The following is a 20561-nucleotide window of genomic DNA, read 5'->3' on the forward strand; positions in this document are numbered from 1 at the left end:
GATGAGTGACAGGGGCGCCAGGGTGCGTGCTGATGACCTGAAAGGAAGAGGATGATGTGTGGGGAAGCTCTTGCGAAAAAAGCAAAAAGCTCAGCATTATTCTCGTCTGAAATGAGAAGAATCCTCTCTGAAGAACAACATATATTACCGCTGCTTACTGAGAAATAACTTCTGATCTTCTCTATGTCAGTATTATTACTGCCCCTCGGTGGCCAAGGCTCACACACCAGAAGAAAAAAATATGGCACTGTTGAATTCTTTACATTCTATTTAGCTATGTCATCACTATCTGTTTTTATGAAGTCAAATTCTATATTCTATATTTTTTGTGGTGAGGCTGAAATGAATTCATGCATTTTTGCATTCATTTCGAAGGGCAACTGTGATTTGAGATGTTTTGAGTAAGAAGCATGGTCATGCAACGAATTCAACACGAATCCTGTCATCTCCAAGTGAGGGAAAGGTCAGATTGGGCAAACTACATCGGAAATGTTTTGGATTTTACCTTGTGACGATGGTTAAGTTCTTGAATCCAATTGAAATGGAGATCCACGAGAATGCCAGATGTAGTCATATTTGGTTCACATTCTGAGCCCGTTATTCATTGTAACCCAATTGAGAGAAGCAGAAATGTCACAATTATGTTTTAACAAGCTCTCTGCCAGAGGGGCTTGCATTTGCAGTCGCCTAAGACACGCACGCGCGCAGATCCAGTCATTGTTTCAGCTTGCACAGTCTGCGCGCGCGTGTCTGCCCCCTAGTGACAAAATTGAATTACAGCCAGTTGCAAAGGCCAACTTGTTTGAAAACAGGACCGGCAAGGTGTTGTTTAAAATGGACGGATGGGCCGACCACCAGCTCATTTGTAAATCAAGTAACCCCCCCACCCCCGCAAATGTGTATGTAAAACAGGTCATCCATTTTCATTTCAATTTTTTATAATTCGTTTGCCAAAGATTTAATTCAATAAATGTTGGTTATACAGGTATGTAAATGCCAAATTATTTATATTTGGCATGTACTTTTCCATGAGCCCCCAAACATCCCCGCACCACACCACATATATATTCCCAATATTTTATTTCTATTCACAATAATTCATCCATCCATTTTCCAAACCGCTTAATCCTCACTAGGGTCGCGGGGGGTGCTGGAGCCTATCCCAGCCGTCTTCGGGCAGTAGGCAGGGGACACCCTGAACCGGTTGCCAGCCAATCGCAGGGCACACAGAGATGAACAACCGTGCACACCCACACTCACACTTAGGGACAATTATTAGCGTGTTCAATCAGCCTGCCATGCATGTTTTTGGAACGTGGGAGGAAACCGGAGTACCCGGAGAAAACCCACGCAGGCCAGGGGAGAACAGGCAAACTCCACACAGGGAGGCCGGAGCTGGAATTGAACCCGGTACCTCTGCACTGTGAAGTCGACGTGCTAACCACTGGACTACCAGGCCGCCCTCACAATAATTCGACTAGCCAATTATTTAATCAGATAAATTAAATAAAATTTCTTTTAAAATTATTTTGGGGGTTAGGGTTTTTAAATTAATGAAAAATACCGTATTGGCCCGAATATAAGGCGGCGTTTTTTTGCATTGAAATAAGACTGAAAAAGTGGGGGTCGTCTTATATTCGGGGTCTAGACATTATACCCATTTACGACGCTAGATGGCGCCAGATATCATTGACGCGAATGCTGAACTTGACTCCCCAGGCCAAAGTGAACCCCTGTCACAAAGAATAAAAATAAAAATAGCGGTAGCACGAAGAAGAAAAATAAAAAAATAGCGGTAAGAAAGAAAAGAGAAGAAAATAATAGAAGAGATAACAGAAAATGGAGAAACGTAGTGACAATCTGGAGAAAAGTGGGTCGAAGATCGGCCAGGTTAACCGGCAACTGAGGAGAAGTTATGATGTAATTTACATTTCAAAAACCAGAAGCCATTCATTTACGAATGTGATTGCACTTTAGTTTACATATTTAAATGTTCAGATATTAAGATTTGAATGAGGCAAAATAACATGCTTTTTCTCTCAAATATATTGTTAGAATCATTTGTTTCAGATGTACTGTAATTATTTTCTGTATAAAAATTAATTTGGTGTTCAGAAAGTCTTTTTTTCAAACTTGAGTCTTGAAAAAGAGGGGGCCTTCTTATAATCAGGGCCGTCTTATATTCGGGCTAATACGGTACTACACAGCTCTTGATCGCGAAACCAATTGGTAGTCCTGGTTAAAGAACACAGCATTCCTTATATGGCCCCCTGGCTTACAATGACTGCATACGCTTTGTTTTGATCATATTGAAGAAGCTTTAGTAAATGCACTTCCACAAAACTCCCCCCCACCAAAAACGAATCTTTATTGATATGTATGTTATAGAGTGCAACCATAGCAAAATCAAAGTCCACATTCACTAAAGACAAAAAGCTTGTAATGTCACGGTGCACAGTATACATTCCAATTGAGTTGTTTGGTTGATATGCTGTCAACATACAAGATAGTACAGTTTGTAACGTAAGAATGCTGTTACTTTTCAGACAACTTGTAGAGTACGGTGGCCTTTTGTATCATAATTACAGCACAGCAGGAAGTCATTCATTGCACAGCATGGTCAACTGAAAGTTGAAAACCGTAGCTCCATAAATAACGAGGCTTCACGAGGCTAGAAAATATTGTAATGCTTTTTTTGTGAGTGAACCTACAACAGAAGATAACAATCTTCCCGAAAAGTACAAGTAAATTGCTTGTCTTGGAACAGCTAGGGTTGTGTCTTCTGATTCTTGACAACCACAAAGCTTTAGCTAGCGTTTGCATTTCATTTTGATATTCCTTTCAGCATCTCAGGATATGACTTGGGACTTGTGCAGATGCCTCAAGGCCATTGCTTAACCATAATAGCTTTGGAAAGAGTCGGATTAAACCCTAGCCTTGAAAAGTGCATCTCACTGAATTTGAGTGCAGCCAGGAATGAGTCAAACCGTGCTTAGCCAGCGAGTGTTTCCAGGGTTTGGCTTAGCAAAAGATCAATGGGAGAACAGTAGGCTACAGTAATGTGACTGGGAATGGGCCGATATCAGTTAACACGGAATAAGCATCATCAGAAACACACTTGGAAAAATTACTGTTCTGAGGTCTAAAATACAAATGACGATGTGTGCACATGTGAGGGCCGTCAGTGACGTGTTTGATATTTACATCTCAGCTGTGCGTTGTCCTTTGCTCTGGATGATTCGCATGATGGACTGAACCACTTCTGATGTGGTGCCCTGCCCTCCAATGTCTGCTGTGTGCAACTGAATGGTGACCCAAAACCAAAACAAAACATTGCGTTAAAAGGGCAACACGGTGAATGGCAAGAAATGCCGCAGAAAGCAGGACTCACCTGGGTTTCATTCATGGTTGTGAGTACCGCATTCCGGATCAGAGTTGCGTAATCATACAGCCTGGAGGCACCCAGAAAGGAAGAAAAATCAAGTTAAAAGAGTCGCATGGCAGATGAAGGCAGAAAGCGCGGAGACGTACTTAAGATGGTCAAGCATCATGCAACTGGCAAGCAACAGGGCTGTGGGGTTTGCAATGTTCTTGTTTGCGATACTCTTGCCAGTGTTCCTCGTGGCCTGGGGAAAAAGAAATCATCATCAGCTCATCTTGCAAACACAACTGTTGCAATTTCCATCCTCGTGCAACAGAAGAGTCCTCGCACCGTTTCAAAAACGGCGTAGTCACGGCCGTAATTGGCTCCGGGCACGAGGCCGGGCCCTCCCACCAGGCCGGCGCACACGTTGCTCACCACATTGCCGTAAAGGTTGGGCATCACCATCACATCAAACTGCTGAGGCTTGGACACCAGCTGGACACACACACACACACACACACATTCAGATGGGCCTGGGCCACTTGTTGATTCTTTAAATCATTTTTCATGGGCTTTGGCCATCAGTTTTGATTTGAACTAATGGGCCATCCAGAGTTCTTACTTCTCCATGTGTTAGTCTGTTATTAGTCGCTAATCTGAGAGCAAAAGATCACAGTGCGGCATCCTTTTTTTTATCGTACTCCACACGCTTCCTTAAGATCTGCGAGCAGCTGCAGGTGTTGATATTTTTAAAGAAAGTTACTTTTTTAGCCCGGCTTTCGATGGCATTTATTCAATAGTTTTTCCGATATCGTTTCCTCTTATTCTTATTTAGTCTATTAGTTTCCTCAACCTTTTCAATGTTTCTCCTTAGTTGTTCTCTTATTAATACTAATCTTTCAACTTAACTTTTATTTAAACCAGCGGTCGGCCAAATAGGACGTTCCTCGTGTCATAATTCGTGTTTATGTTCGTTATTATGTTTAGAAAATACCACAATATCATGCAGGTCATATCATATTATTGTGTTGTATCTATCCGCCATACCTTAGAGGCCGGTCCCTGAAAATATTGTCTGACATTAAACCGTTCCGTGGGGCAAAAAGGTTGGGGACCGCTGATTTCAACCATTTTATTAAGTTAGTCCATTTTATTCATTCATTCATTCATCTTCCGAACCGCTTGATCCTCACTAGGGTTGCGGGGGGTGCTGGAGCCTATCCCAGCTGACTCCGGGCAGTAGGCGGGGGACACCCTGAATCGGTTGCCAGCCAATCGCAGGGCACACAGAGACGAACAACCATCCACGCTCACACTCAAACCTCGGGACAATTTAGAGTGTCCAATCAGCCTGCCGCGCATGTTTTTTTTTGGAATGTGGGAGGAAACCGGAGCACCCGGAGAAAACCCATGCAGGCCCGGGGAGAACATGCAAACTCCACACAGGGAGGCCGGAGCTGGAATCGAACCCGGTACCTCTGCACTGTGAAGCCGACGTGCTAACCACTGTAGTCCATTTTAAATTATCCTAATTATGAATATTGCCTGGACATAATTTACATTTGTTTTCTTACAGCAAATCGCTGAATTTGCCTGCATTCCTTTCTGCACATATATACCTAATGTTAGACGACTAACAAAGTGTGTGTGAGAATGTGTGCGTACGTTTGTTTGTTTCGCATGCTTTTATTGTGCTACATTGGAATGTGTGTAAAAAAAATGCCTTCTCAAATCAAGTGATTATTTTCACTGATAGATTTTATTCATGAATTTAAGTTTCTGGCTAGGGATCGGATGTGGCAGAACTAGCAGAACTAGAGGGTAGAACATCCGCCTCACGGTTCTGAGGTAGTACGCTTGCAAGTAATTCCAGACTTCTGGACCCGCCGGGCTATGAGGCTTCACTGCTCATTTTAGGATTGTGTTTCCAAAGGCTTCTTGACAATAGGGGTCTGTTTCTCCCAAGAATATCCCAAATGTTGACGAATCGATAATTATTTCCGTGGAAGTTTATGCAAGTTAATGTTGGGAAAACAAAATTTGGACAATTCTATTGTCATTTGCTTTTTCATAAAAGGGGGTTGGGGGTGATTGAAATCAAGACATCTGATTTGAAAATTGACATTTTAATTGAAGGCTATACTGCACAGCCCGAGGGCAAACATTACCCTCTGTACATGTTCTCACCTGCATGGTGGTGTTGTCCACAATCATGCTATCGAATGTGATGTCGGGGTACCCCGAGGCCACCTCTCTGCAACACTGCAAGAACAAGCCGTCGCCCAGTTTCCTGTTGGCACCGAACAATTAGCCACACAATATGACGCAGGGGAAGAGAGGCTCGTGCAACTCACATGATGTTAGCCTTGTGGACAGCCGTGACCCTTCGTCGGCCCTTCTCTCTGGCCAGCCGGAAGGCGTATTCCGCAATTCGGAGGGAATTGTTCCTGGTGATTATCTTAAGAGACTCCACAACACCGGGCACACTCTAAAAAAGGCCAAAGGACACATTGAGCCATTAAGAAGGCTTGACTGATGATGGTTAAGGATTTGCGGCACATTATCGTGGGGGTGGGAAATTATCCAATTTGACTTAAGGGGTCCAAATATTTGTTTGTAAAAACTACAAATAATGTGTCTTTGTTCATGGAGCTGTGCCAGGGACCGAGAGGGTGTTTTCACACCAGAAAAGTCCTTTGGCTCGCTTGTTTGGTCCGTACTTGCTCTGCAGGTCATTCGATGCATGATATGTGGCGGCATTTGTTTTTATTTTTTTGGTGAGAAACGTTGGTCCCACCAACCTCATGCTCCAGACTGCTGTACTCTCCCTCGGTGTTCTCCCGGATGATCATGATGTCAATGTTCTTGTGGCGAGTCTGGACGCCTGGGAGGGACTGGCAATGCATCACATTGGCATACAGGTCCAAGCTTGTACTGTTGAAACATAACAGAAAGGATTAAACAACTAGGACTACATAAAACAAATAATTAAAACTTACCGAAGAAGATTATTCCTGGATTTGACAGAAGGGGGCATGGTGTGTTTGGTTTCTATGTTACCTGTCGAAAGAATTAACGACATAGACGACATTAAACTCAATTAAAACCATTGACTTGTTATATTATCTGTCTACATGTGTTGCTCCACCGTTTGTGTTCAAATGTCAATGCTATACGTTAGCCTGCCTGTGCCCTTTTGCATTGTTTTTTAGCATTCAGCTAAGTGGACATTCCAAAGGCAAAGCTATGTGGGTGTTTTAAATACGCAACAGAATGTATCTTTGTTTTTCTTTTGGTATGTTTAGTTTGAGAGTAAAAGTCAACTGTGAGTGGCAATGAAGGCAGATTGAAGACTTTTTTTGAAGAAGATCTGTCAAACTGATGCTTGTTGTGAAGTCCGTTGAGTTGAGTTCACTGCCACCATACAGCACTCAGTATCTCAAAATTTTATTCGCATATCCACGCAAACAATTGACAGAACAACAGCGTGTATTTTGAAAATCTCATAATTAGGGATCACCTGTATCTCAAGGAACCCCCCCCCTTATATCTGGAACACTTTTTGAAGTATTTTGCCAAATTCTTGTGTATTATCCATCTCAATGACATCCATTCAATAAAAATCCCCTAAACTCACAACGACCTTAATAATACACAATAAAAAACAGCTCTGACCAAGTGTTTATTTCAATGAATGTTAAAGGCTAGGCAGAGGACTTTTCTCGTGGAGGCTACATTATAGGGCTGTCACAATCAAATTTTGTTAGAAAAGATTATTCCATCGGTTGATCGAATAATTGGATAAAATGTTCTTCTACATTGTGTATTACAAAAACCACATTTTTCTCTACTACTGTTTATTAACTGATTAATTTGGTGTGCATTTGGGTCATTTCGTGTGTTTATAAAACTGTGACTTTAATTAGAAATCACTTGAAAATACAAACAACATTTAATAAAATGAAAACTGAAGATGATGAAATTATTCACCTTTGAGGGCTACTCCATTACGGCGAATGGCAGTGATGGCGTTATTGATGTCATCTTCAGTCTCCAAGGCAGAATTGACTTGTACCACCTCAAAGTCCACGGGTACACAGCTGAACCTACAGACAAGACACAGGGTGAAACAAAAGCTCAACTGAATTTGTTGCTGTTTGTTTATACCAACCTGAACACTTCCCTGACGTGACTAAACAGCTCTGGACCGATTCCATCTCCAGGGATGAGAGTGACAGTATGTCTGCCGCCATACTTTGCTGGAGGAGGCTGTAACAAATTTGATGCAACCAATTGTGACTTCTTGTGATCTCTTATGAACATTGTGTCTTAGAGACATGATTTGTAGTTAAAATAAAAAAAGACGATGTGTAAAAAAAAACAAAAAACATCAGATTTTTCCTGTTTAATCATTGTATTTCAATTTTTTACAAGTGCCAATAAGTTCTCAATATCATGATGACCTTTAAATTCGTAGTGTGTAATGTGATGCATTGTCGTGTTGCCATGTCACATACTTACAATGTTATCTCCCTTTGGATGCAGACAGGCAGCATGGAAAGCAGATCAAACGTTAGAAAAACAAACCCAAATTATGACGAATAAGAACTATTTCAGCCCGTGTAAAGTTAAAGTTAAAACAGATTTACACACAATTCTCTATTGGCATGACATTTTCATGAACGAACATATTAGGGGCAAGAAACCCCCACGTGTATTCACACTGACACGCAAAGTTAAATCACTCACAGTCAGCACCGTCTTATTCCTGTGAGTTGTGACGGTTGTTCCAAATACCTGAAGGATCACAATTAAAATAAAAATCCGTCAGCGTTTGACTGGAAGGGAATAATGTGTATTACTACTAGTTTATACTCATTTGACCTTGTGCCACGATAAAAATAATGAAACAAGTTTTGCATATAATTCAAGCACAGACGTTTGGGGCATATTAGAAGCGTTGATCGTCTTACTTTCAAAGTGTTGCCAGCAAATCCAGCCCGAAAAGGTTGGATTATTTTGGACATGGAGAGTGCAGCACAGGAAGCAGCCATCTTGGGTTAGTGCGAGCTAGTAGCGGTACACGAAAAGAGAAGGTGGAGTTTTTTTTCTGAAACAAAAAGACATCCAAATAAGTATCTTTTTATACATCTATTATTTGTTGAACGAAGCACACGATTGACCAGTTGAGGATGTTGTGATTTGATGGCGAAAAAAACCCGAACTGTAGAAGATTAAAATGGTTGCGGAAGTCGCGAACCAATTTCCTGATCCACCACGTGATTATGTTTGCGCAGACTCAGCTCAGACGAGCCAATATTACCGGAAGATGACCGACATCATTTCTTTTCACGACTGCGTTTTCCACCGCTCGTATATGACAAACACCAAGGAACACGGTTGTGTGTTTGTGTGAGTTGCATGTCTTCTCAAGAGCCGCTACCGTCGATGAAAGACCCCATGAGGAAAATGCGAAAAAAGTAGTTCAGCGTCTCGGGCAACGACTCTTCTTGTTCCCTCACTGAAGCTAAACGACAGCAACGAAGAACGCGACATTTGACTGAAGTGTGAACACGGCAGGTAGACAGAAGTGACAATAATCTTCTACAAACAATGATGTCTTGGTTGCCTTGTGTCTGAAATATTTGAAGTTTCAATCGAAAACTGGTGTCACCTAGGTACCAAAGTCGCGACCAACTTTTTTGCATGTTAATTTATTTTTCATAATAGATGAAAATACACACCGAAGTACATTTTCGAAGTGTCGTTCATTGCACCTTATTAAGAACATTATGATTAAAATGAAAACAAAAGCACTAAATTACCTTGGCAATGATCTCTTCTTTTTGGGAAAGTGTTGCATCATTCGTTTGTCTTAAGTTTTTATTTTTTAATTGAATGATGCAACAACAGTCAAAATGTTTATGTAATAAAAAGTGACTTTTGTTAGCAAGAGGCTGTTTAAATGCCACTGGAGGTTGCTTTACAACTACCCTAATATACATATAACACTGATGAATGCCTCTATTCTATTTGTAACCACGGCAACGAATTTGTATTTTAATTTCTGTTTGACTTAGAACCATATCGCGAGCCAGGACTTCCAGAGAGAGTCTTCCAGAGACTTCCCTTCCTTTTTTGTACTGTGCTTGTTCGAGTGGCCATGTGGCTTGAACGAAAAGCACTTACACACTGTCCCTTTACCTATGATAAAATGTGTTGTGTGGGAAGTCGGTATGGTACAGAGGCAGACTGAATACTGTACAAACACATGTACCGTAACACTCCATAAAATAATGCCTTTTTGTTGAGTATTATTGGACAGAGCTGTGTAAAAAATCGTCTTGTGCACGCATGCACGCGCACACACACACACACACACACACACACACACAAACTATTTATCTACTTTTTTTTTCTATCCTAGCCCAGCTCCACGAGAGAGGTAATCATGCGATTAACGGGTAGGTTTTGATTTTTCACCACTTTTAGCCAAGTCGCATCCTAAATTTTGCGTGTCCTGAGTGATCTGTTCCATTTGTCTTCACAGGCCCCATGCGAGCTGTGGCTGTGCTGCTCTTGGTGGGACTCCTATGGCTGCTGGCAAGCACAATGTTTGGAGAAGAAAGTGCTGCTTTTGTGCATCATTTCCTCAATAGTAAGGGATGTTGTAATACCCATTATTACATTTTGCAGTGAGTCGCTTAGAAACGGGAAATGAATAACAGTTTATCAGGTCACTATTAGGGATGTAACTATGACAGATGATGACATGGCCACAATATCATCATCGTCATTTTACGTTATTAAAAGCAGCCCATCTCTGTCAAAAACATTACTTTTTGCCCGCTTCAGCTAAACACAGCATTGTGAACTACAAAGCTCATGATACTTTGTGCCTCCAGCCAATAAGATAAGATAAGATAAGAAAACCTTTATTAGTCTCGCAATGGAGAAATTCCCAATTCACAGCAGCAAAGTTATGAAAGGAAGAAGTAGAACAACAAAATATAGGAGCTGCTGGAAAGGCAGCCACTCTCGCGGCGCCATTTTGAAGTCAAAATAACAACACAACACATAGGACACAGACAGTCGTGCAATCTTCACCACTTTTCTGCATACACTTTGTTGTCTGAAGCAGTTATAGATGAAAGAGGAGAGGATCAAAGTATCCTTTCACCAGTGGATCAGAGACGTCATGCTGAAAATGTGCACACGTCTGCTACAAGCTAAGTTTTGAAAGCAAACACAAAGCTGTAGCGTCCATTGACGAAAAGAGATTCGTTCACTTCTCCTGTCCCACGTAATCCGCTTCAAACTCCAAGCCGCGACTCCCAGTTCCAAATCCGCATCGGCGCTCCGCGCTAACGCTCCTTTCTTCTCATCGTCGGCTCCTCAAGCCTTACATCCATCCAGCCGCAGACCGTTCAACAGCACCGATCTCTCCGCTGAACAAAGCGGGGCTGTGAAAAATGCTGCCCATTACAGGCGCAAGACACAAGCGCCCTGGGACTGTCCAGCAACGACAGTCAAATGGCACCGACATTCCTCCCAGTCAAAAACAGTGCTGGTATACCCATGCTGCCGAGAAGGCGCAACCACCAAGCACACTTGATGAATGTCGTGGCCAAAAAATGCTGAAAAAAGTCCACATCAGGTCCACACGACGTAACAACAAACACAAAGTGACAAAACAAACACAAAAACAACAAAAAAAGCAAGGCTCATGAGAGCACTTGCCGATGGCTGCCTACTCGGGCACCATCTTGACTATTAATAAAATGACTGGTCGAGTCTATTTTTTTGTCACTGCTGTTATTCATCCATCCATGCATCCATTCATTGAGCCAATTTCTAATCTGCCTGTCCTCACAAGGGTTGCTGTCCTCAGACAGTAGGTTGCGAGCCAATGGCAGGGCACACATAGACAAACAATCATTGGCGCTCACACTCACACATAAGGACAATTTTCGAGTGTTCTATTAACCTGCCATCCATGTTTTTGGAATGTGGGAGGAAACCGGAGTACTCAGAGAAAACCCACACAGGCACGGGGAGAACATGCAAACTCCACACAAAAAGGCCGCAACCGAAATTGAACCCCGCACTTCTGCACTGTGATGCCGACGTGCTAAGCAGTCGACCACTGTGCTGCCCACTGCTATTATGTAGTAAAACACAATATTCAGCTTTTTTCTGAAAAATCCTGAGCTTTTTTTCCCCCCAACAATATTGAGTTTTTATACAGTATCATTTTTAATCGCACTTCTGCACTGTGATGCCGACGTGCTAAGCAGTCGACCACTGTGCTGCCCACTGCTATTATGTAGTAAAACACAATATTCAGCTTTTTTCTGAAACATCCTGAGCTTTTTTTCCCCCCAACAATATTGAGTTTTTATACAGTATCATTTTTAATATCGCCACTCTCCCCAAATTATCGTGATATTTATCATATCATGAGGCTCATATCATGATAATGTCTTATCGTGACATTTGGATATCGTTTTATCTGTTGCCACTATCGCCATTTTGGGTTGAAATATCTTGAAAACTAAAGCATGTTACATCCAGTATGAGATTAATAAATCAAAATTTTGTCATAAGTACACTCCATCGTTATGTTAATATCATGTAAGGAGGCAACATTAGAAACCCTTCTTGGGATGATGAAATGCACCTACCTCTACTAACTCCTACCATCGTAATAAGCACATTTGTAAATTCATCTCTGACAGCATCATCATTTTTGTTAAGGCACAATTTTTCTTATGGCCGTGATGATGTGGTGAAGTTTATGCCTGATAACATAAAGATTCAAGGTTTACACATTCGTGAGCCAAACGAAGTGGCGTCGGCGTCTAAAAGGTATGCCAGCATTCCTTTCAAACACAACATTTGGCGCGCGCCCACACAGACACACACACTCAACTCAACTCGAACATTGTTAAAATATACCTAATAGTAGTGATGGGCAAATTGAAGCCTTATGAATCAATGAGACATTAGGAGTGTTCACACGGCAAGATTTGGTCCGGTGCTACGCCGGGGCTGCCCCAGTAGAGCGTTCACACGTGCAAATTAGCTCCGGCGTAGCCCCGGAAAAAGGCTTACACCGGACCAAATTTGATCCACCTCAGGGAGGTGGTTTAAAAATTTGCTCCGGAGCAAATGCTCGTTTGCGAAGCAGCACCGATGTAAATTTGCACGTGTGAACGCAACTGGGTTAAATTTGCTCCAGAGCAAATGCTTGTGAAGCGTACGTACGGCGAGAATGCGTTGCTTTCGCTCTCTGTCGGACCTCCGTCATGTGTTTGTTTAATAATGACACAAGACTTGGCTGGTAACATCTTTCCTTTTGTAGGAGACTGGACTGTCTCGGAGTTGTTAGTGTAGTTTGTTCCTTTGTTGTGTGTTCACAACCCCCCCACCCCCATATAATTTATTTAGTGATTTCCTCTCTTGATTTTCTGTTTGGCGCATGATGTGTTTGCTTTTCTGAGTGTCATTGAAGTCATCGTTGATTTACGTTTTCGGGGGCGGTCACTCTCTAGCAGAAGGCACGGAGACCGAGAAGGAGAAGGACGTGCCTGTCCAGTAGTTGCTTGAGTTGTGTAAACGTTTTAAAAAGAACCAACACGACAGCTCATTTGTTTTCTGTCGTTTTGCTCCGCTGCAGAAACTGCCGTGTGAACGCAAGTGGGGCTGCACCGACGCTGTGCCGGTGCAGACACGCTCAGCGGCTTTGTACGTGTGAACGCTCCACACAATTTGCTGCGGTGCAAAATATATCGCAACAAAATACATCACTAGATTTTCATTCATATTAGTTCTTTAAGAACCTCTGCTGCACGGTGAGCAGTATTACAATTTGTATTTTTAAATAAAGGCTTGTAATGTCGCTTCATTCCAAATAGCCTGTATAGCAGTGGTGTCAAACTCATTTTTGTCGCGGGACAGATTTTAGTTACAATTTATTTATATACTTTTTGTCTTCTACTTTCTCCCTTTCATAATTTTGCTGCTGTAAATTGGGAATTTCCCCATTGTGAGACAAATAAAGGTTTTCTTATCTTATTCACCTATTGTTTAAGTTACCTCAATGAGGGATTTCGTGATGTGAAAATGCTTACAGTCACTCTTTTTTATTACAAAGGAGAATTTTAAATGTTGGTCGAGATTTTAGTAAGCATCATGAAAGTTGACATCTTTGATTTGCTTTTGCGGGCCACATAGTTTGACGATTGTTTGACAAAATTAATCATAATGCTCTGTAAACACTACACTGCAACTAAACTGAATGACTGAATTTCAACTATTTATCTATCGATAACTGTATTCGCTGTATGACTGACTACATAAACTTTCTCTCTCTGGGTCTACAAATGATTGGATAACTACCCAACTGACAAAATAACTGAATTTAATAACCAACTCAAGATTAATAACTCGCAAAACAATACTCCTCACAATCTCTCTGAACAAAGTCAATAACTCCCTCTCTCGCTGAACACCTCAACTCGCCAGATTAAAACCCTGTGACACGTCATTAGCGAATTAGCGAACCACTCGTTTTACCAGGTTATGTCACATTTTCCACTCAATACGCACACCCCAAACGAGACGTCTGTTTCTCCTGGTCACGTGACAATAATGTCACTGACACACGCCTTTATACGAGACCTCATTTTCGACACCCACTTTTACTTGACACAAGCTTTGAAGTCCCATGTCATTTTGCCCATCACTACCGAAAAGTTTCCAGTGTTGTGTAGACAGAATAATGGAACTGTGCCTCTTCTTATGTGATTTCTCTCTCTCTCTCTCTCTCTCTCTCTCTCTCTCTCTCTCTCTCTCTCTCTCTCTCTCTCTCTCTCTCTCTCTCTCAGGTGCAAGTCAGGAACCAACCCACGGTACGGATGTGGCACTAGTTTGTATATGTTCAAAAAACCATAAAAACACATTTATTTGGATTGCACTTTACATTCGTTGATCTCAAATTGCTGCAGAGAAGAAATTTAAAAGATAAATGAATAAATAAAATTGGATACGATTTTCAAATGATCAGAAACTCAAAACGACATTTAGCCTACTTCTTTTGTCAAAGGGCAGTTTTAAGGTCTTTTTGCACCTTTGTAGTCTGTGGGCCCCTCAGGTGGTGAGTGAGTGTTCACTGCAGCTTGGGAGCTGCAGAGAAGAAGACCCGATCACACATGGTCTGTGTGGACCTTGTTTCTGGGGACTCGCAGGCTTGTGAGGAGGTAGAATGTCTTGCGGAGGTGTTTGATGTGGGTGGCAGAGGTGAGGGCCTTTTTAATGCCAGATGGCGATGGGTGGCTTCTGTTTTGAAACAGTTCAACTGAAGGAAGGCTAGGGCTTTGTTCAGTCTCGAGTTATGAGTTTTTTGCCCAGATGCTGATATTTTCATGCAGTGTACAATTCAGATTTTTTTTTTCTCAAATCCGACTTGGGCTTCTTTTGCATGTGGATATAAATGGGATGCTGTCTGCACGCTTATCTGCACACATCCGACACATACTGTACGTCATATTAAAAGCCCAGTCTGCGCTTTTTTTCAAAGTCATGTTCTAGGAATGTGAACGAGCACCTAAAAATTCTGATTTAACAAAAAAATTCTGAATTGGGTATCACACTCTGCATTGTGAACGTAGCCTTAGTTTCAATCAGCCATCTACAACAGTGGTACCCAAGTCCAGTCCGTAAGCGCTCCTATCCAGCCTTTTTTATACCTCTTTCTCCAACACACCTGATTCAGATGATCAGGATCTTTAAGGCTTCTGCGAAGCTTGCCAATGAGCTGATCATTTGAATCAGGTGTGTTGGAGAAGGGAGACATCCCAATCAGGCTCTCGAGGGCTGGACTTGAGCACACTTACCGGTACTTATAGTATGTCTCCACCAGGCAAGTGGTCAGTGTGGATGTCGGCAGGACAGCAACAGAAGTGGGGCTTATCTTTTTCGTCTGTGTCATCAGCATAACAGTAGTCGGATATCCGATGTTTGCTAATGATATTGCCCAGGGAACGTGTAGAGCAGGTTCCCAACCTTTTTTTTCTGTCTGGTGGATCCTCGAACTTTTTTGCCATACAATGTGTACCTCTTCATTCATACGTGTTGATGATTCTTCACAAGCAGAATGTAACAAAACTGATTATTTTAACGAAAGTGCAAGTGGTGTATTGCAAGCAGCGAAGGAAAATGTTGTGATCAAGTGGATCTAAAGCAGTTGTTTTTAACAAAAGAAGCCTCCCTCTTGGGGGACCTTGCGTTTGTAATGCAAACACTCGCAGGATGATGTCATCGTCTTCGGGATGGGTCAGAACTCCCATCTCCTCCCCTGCAAGTAACATTGTGATCTTTTTGCCTCCTTTTTTTTAAGCTGAAGTTCGACCACGAAGGTATAAATGCGGCCTTTCAGCAGCATGCCCCCCCAAACATCTGGCTTTCCGCCTGGTATCGGGAGCTGCCAACGTCATTGGGCCCAAAATCTGTCTGGAGGATAAGATGTGAGATTTGCTGCTTATTGTTTCCTTTGTATTACCTGTTATCTCACTTGGATGCAATTTGCTTCACACTATCCCCCCTGATCTCCTTCTGTGCTGTCTCTTTTGGGGTGCTGAAAGCATATACACTCTTTTCGCCTGTCCCATGCTCCTTTGGATCACACTCAAGTATTTTTATGTCCTCCACAGTGATAATTTTTTCCCTGATTGTATTTTTTCCTGGGTTGGAAAGGCTTGAGCAAAGTAAGTATTTTGCTTTAACCTGTCTCACTTACTCACAGGTTATTAAGCAGCGTGAAAAACAACGTTGGCAGAGGATTAAACATTGCTTTGGTGAATGGTACGATGAATCAAGTGTTTTCTATGTTGCGCACCTGGCAGTCATTTTCACACACTTTTTGTATTAATTTCAGGGGTGACGGGCGAACCTTTGGAAACAAAGACCTTTGACATGTGGGCAGGAGGTAATAAAAAAAAAGACATTTTTAGGTATACAGTGAAAAGTTCCACTACACTCAGTTCCATGATGACAATCAAAGACTAAACTCTGCACCATAGCAGCCATCTCGTTACCTCTGTGTCCCGCGTCCGAGACGCATAATTCTCCAGCGGGACACACAGTTCCAAATAATGTGCGTTTTTGGGACGCAAGGAAATTTCTCAGCCAAAACCAAAAAAAAAACCCTATGGTACATCTTTTTTTCCAGCAACGATTGCAGTTTGACAATCACCGCCATTGTTGTTTTGATCTCGCGTTAAGTAATCTTGCGTGACGAGATTTCCGTTCTCGCGAGACGAGATTGGCGAGATTGGATTGCCAAGTTGTGTAATGTTAAAACAAGTGTTGCAAAAGTTTATTGCAGAGATATCACAGAGGAAGCAGCTAAAGTTGGATAGTTTTTTGCGATAATAAGTTGACTTTGAGAAAGATATATAATTGGTAGCAGATTAAAGAGAGGAGAATTTATGAACACGTAGACTGAACCATGGGATGAAATAAGAACCTATTTCTCAGCTAATCTTGTATGCCTAAATTATTTAAATTTTTGCAGCATTTGTTATAAGAAATAAACCTATTATCAATGTATATTGTTGTTGTTTGTGTTTTTATCATATGCAATTGAATAAGTAGACCATTTCAGAATTCGAAATTTGGGACTCCCTAAATGCATAACGGGACTCATACTTTTCTGATCAGCGAATCCCTGGGACTCGCAGTGCTCAAACTGTAAAATTATCACTGCCATTGAACGTTCATTATTTATACAGGCAACATCAATTATAATACAAGCATAATCAGAAGTGATCACATCTAATATTCATCTGTGAATATGATTTAAAAAATAAATCAAAACTGCGGTATTTACCACTTATATACATTTTGACCACAAACTTTGCTGTTTCACCCAAAGGTACATATGAAATGATAAATGTGATTGAGGAATGGTATAAAACACAATATATGTGACCTGTATATCGTGAATATGTGATGCTTGCTTTGTCCCGCTAGTAGCGTCAGGAAGTAGAAAGTCATCCACCTAACTACTGGCGATCATATGTGGCTATCATGATCCTGAAACACTCACTCTTTAAGTTTTCGGTATATTTTATTGCAAATTTGGGTTGAAGTCCAAACTGTTTAGCTTTTGCGGTGTTCCATCTTCAAGGTGCCACTATAAACGTCTTATCAGGAGCAAATGGCTCTGGAAGACCAATTAATAGCTTGTGTGATGTTTGTCCTCAGATGTTTCTGACCTATTGAAATATCTGCGACCGCTCCACGAGGGAACACTGGTGTTTGTGGCCTCCTTTGATGATCCAGCTACAAAGTAATGTTTATACTTGCATAAGTGGAATCTTACACTGTCTATAATTTTATGTCACCCTCTTTTGTAGTACACCGTGGAGTACCCCAGGTGTCCGTTTTGAGTCCGCATTCATTTTTCTGCGTTCTTCACTGCATTAATCTATATTAGTTGAGGGGATAATGGATAGACATAATAAATATAAAAGACAAACTGTCCATCACTACTGATGAGTAACATTCATAATCCAATTCCTGTTTCATCCTGCATCTCACCACAGCCATTCTAAATGCCAATCTCAATCAAATAGCTTTCCCCCAACCTTTTTCATTGTCAGGTTGAATGCAGAGTCTCGGCGACTGTTTGAGGAGCTCGGGAGCACTGCCGTCAAGGAATTAGCTTTTCGGGACAGCTGGGTGTTTGTTGGTGCCAAGGGCATCGACAACAAGAGTCCATTTGAACAGGTACACTTTCAAACTGTGTTAATACTGGTGTCAAACACTCACATACATACAGCCACACACTGTAGATAATGTAATGGCCTTTTCACTTCATGACGTTGCATTATTACCTGTGGATGTGACTTACAGTGATCCCAAGGTGCTTTCTAAATGCACTGCAACATATTGAAGGAAATTTAAAAAAATAGCCAGTAAACAAAGAGTGGTCTTGAAATTATACCTAGGTTAGATGTAAATTACAAGTTTGTTCATTCGTGGACAATGTCCTTAATTTGCATTTAAATGGATGTATTTATAGTCGTTGCACTAATTTCATTTGTCACAAAAACAACCATTTCATACGTACCATCAGCACTCTGTATGCAAGCAGTCGCTGCATTGTCAGTAAGAAGCTCATCTTTCCATGTTGCTGACATCAGATATGTTTTGTTTGTCGTTCCCATTAGCGGATGAAGAACAGTAAGAGCAGCAACAAATACGAAGGATGGCCAGAGTCACTGGAGATGGATGGCTGTATTCCCTTACGGCCTGCTGTGGAAGTTTAATTCAGTCCTTTGCAGTAAACGTTTCAATTACAACCAACCACCTGACTGATTGAAGCCAAGGAGCAACTCAATGTGCACCCTGATTAAGTCACACACAGAGATCGTGGTCGCGGGATGTGATCTTGAAAGTAGTAAATGTGGGGAGTGCTTGTGAAAGATTTTCGGATAATGCGGAAGCAATTTGTGTGGGCAAAGTTGTAAAAGGGAAACTTGAGAGGTGAAGTTCAACTAACAAAGGAGCTGGAGTCGGTCTTCCTTGAAAAAAAAGTGATACTTCTCCTCCCTGCCAAAAAACTGAATCCACTCCAGAAAGTTGTACCGTATTCTCAAGTTCACAAAACACTTTTTAGCATTTTCCTGAAGGGTAAACATTTGTAGTTCTGCCTCAAGTTTAAATGTAAACGTGTGCTCTTTTCATTCTGTGACAAATATTTCTGTGAAATTGTATGCATAATAATAAGAGACGTTTGTTACCTTCAAACCTGATGCACAAGCTTACCCAGTGTTTACCGACATTGCTAGACATTTCCGTTACTTGTTTCACTGTGCCAGTGGTGTCAAACTCGGTTTTGTCATGGGCCACATTTTAGTTATCGGTTCCCTTGGAGGGCCATTATGACTGAAACCAAATTTTATAAAGTCAATAATAACGGTTTATTCAACTATTGTTTAAGTTTCTGTAATGAGGGTTTTGGCGACAAGAAAATGCTTACGTGTCTCTTATTTATTACATATGAGAATTTTAAATTTTGGTAGAGATTTTATCAAGCATCGTGGAAGCTGACATTTTTGATTTGCTTTCGCGGGCCACATAAAATTATGCGGCGGGCCCGATCTGGCCCCCGGGCCTTGAGTTTGACACCTACGCACTAGGCTCTATTTATTGAAAGGCCAAACAGAAGCTTTGCCATCAATGTTCAATTTTAAACAGCTCAAGTTTTTAATAATATCCAATGCTGGTTAATATTTGTCCACTGAGTGCTAGTTTGTTGGAATTTGCGTATGTGGTTTTTTTTCCTCAATGTTTGGTATGGTGGAACTATTTAAATGCATCGAAATAGAATTATGAATTATGGCAGGGATGGCAATTTTCCGCGGATACGCGGAAATCCGCCGTTTTATTTTTTAAATTGATCAATTTTTATGAATCGTCTAAATCCGTTGAGAACATTTTAGGGGGGGTCAGGTACCTTATCGTCGCGTTTTCACGAGCTCTCCCGATCAGTCTTTCCATCTTCCGATTGTAAACAGCCCTGCGATTGGACGTGTATGATGTCTTACTTGTTGTGATTGGTCGCTCCGTCCAGGCCACGCCCCTTTCCGTATTTTTCATCACTAGCCATTGCCATCCCTGATTATGTGCTGCTTTCGAATGGTGAATATTTTATACAAAGCTTTGTGTGTGTGGCAAAAATTACTTTAAAATAAAATCATTATTCTCATCCAGAGTTTTTAAATTTAACGACAAAAAAAAGATTTACAACATGACATACAACCAAACGTTACAAATGAAAATGAATGGAAATATCTATGGCGGCCCGGTGATCCAGTGGTTGGTTAGTGCGGCGACCTCACAGTGTAGAGGTGCAGTGTTCGATTCCGGCTCTGGCCTCCCTGTGTCGCATGTTCTCCCCGTGCCTGCGTGGGTTTTCTCCCACGTTCCAAAAACATGCACGGCAGGTAAATGGAACACTCTAAATTATCCCGAGGTGTAAGTGTGAGCATCAATGGTTGTTTGTCTATATGTGACCTGCGATTAGCGGGCAACCGATTCAGGGTGTCCACCGTCTACTGCCCGAAGGCAACTGGGATAGGCTCCAGCACCCACGCTCGATCCTTGTGGAGATGGATGAAAATATCTG

At 41.6% G+C, this 20561-nt stretch overlaps 2 protein-coding genes across 2 annotated transcripts; one reads left to right on the forward strand and one right to left on the reverse strand.

Moving 5' to 3' along the window:
- Positions 1–2351: 2351 nt before the first annotated feature.
- idh3g (isocitrate dehydrogenase (NAD(+)) 3 non-catalytic subunit gamma) lies at positions 2352–8609 on the reverse strand. The gene is made up of 13 exons (XM_086121195.1): positions 8338–8609; positions 8114–8161; positions 7886–7897; positions 7536–7633; positions 7355–7470; positions 6364–6424; positions 6166–6298; positions 5719–5852; positions 5552–5654; positions 3713–3859; positions 3532–3626; positions 3392–3452; positions 2352–3302 (listed from the first exon to the last, which is right to left on the reverse strand). The coding sequence occupies exons 1-13, from the start codon at positions 8416–8418 to the stop codon at positions 3201–3203; spliced, it is 1191 nt and encodes a 396-aa protein (XP_085977321.1). The 5' UTR covers positions 8419–8609; the 3' UTR covers positions 2352–3200.
- Positions 8610–8688: 79 nt separating this feature from the next.
- fam3a (FAM3 metabolism regulating signaling molecule A) lies at positions 8689–20141 on the forward strand. Its single transcript, XM_086121182.1, has 10 exons — positions 8689–8944; positions 9792–9828; positions 9915–10022; positions 14254–14277; positions 15765–15891; positions 16170–16228; positions 16302–16352; positions 17633–17717; positions 18031–18157; positions 18601–20141. Exons 2-10 carry the CDS (start codon positions 9816–9818, stop codon positions 18697–18699), a joined length of 693 nt encoding a protein of 230 aa, XP_085977308.1. The 5' UTR covers positions 8689–8944; positions 9792–9815; the 3' UTR covers positions 18700–20141.
- The last annotated feature ends 420 nt before the right edge of the window (positions 20142–20561 follow it).

Source organism: Hippocampus guttulatus, chromosome 1 (assembly GCF_054856545.1).
Source record: "Hippocampus guttulatus isolate MCC_2025c chromosome 1, RoL_Hgut_1.0, whole genome shotgun sequence".
NCBI lineage: Eukaryota > Metazoa > Chordata > Actinopteri > Syngnathiformes > Syngnathidae > Hippocampus > Hippocampus guttulatus.

Coding starts and splice junctions, on each gene's coding strand:
- idh3g (XM_086121195.1), bottom strand. CDS start 8,418: ATGGCTGCTTCCTGTGCTGCACTCTCCATGTCCAAAATAATCCAACCT. Junction 3,860..5,551: donor TGGACAACACCACCATGCAG/GTGAGAACATGT, acceptor GTGTGTGTCCAG/CTGGTGTCCAAGCCTCAGCA. Junction 3,627..3,712: donor ACTACGCCGTTTTTGAAACG/GTGCGAGGACTC, acceptor CTTTTTCCCCAG/GCCACGAGGAACACTGGCAA.
- fam3a (XM_086121182.1), top strand. Junction 16,353..17,632: donor CTTTGACATGTGGGCAGGAG/GTAATAAAAAAA, acceptor GTTTGTCCTCAG/ATGTTTCTGACCTATTGAAA. Junction 17,718..18,030: donor TTTGATGATCCAGCTACAAA/GTAATGTTTATA, acceptor TTTCATTGTCAG/GTTGAATGCAGAGTCTCGGC.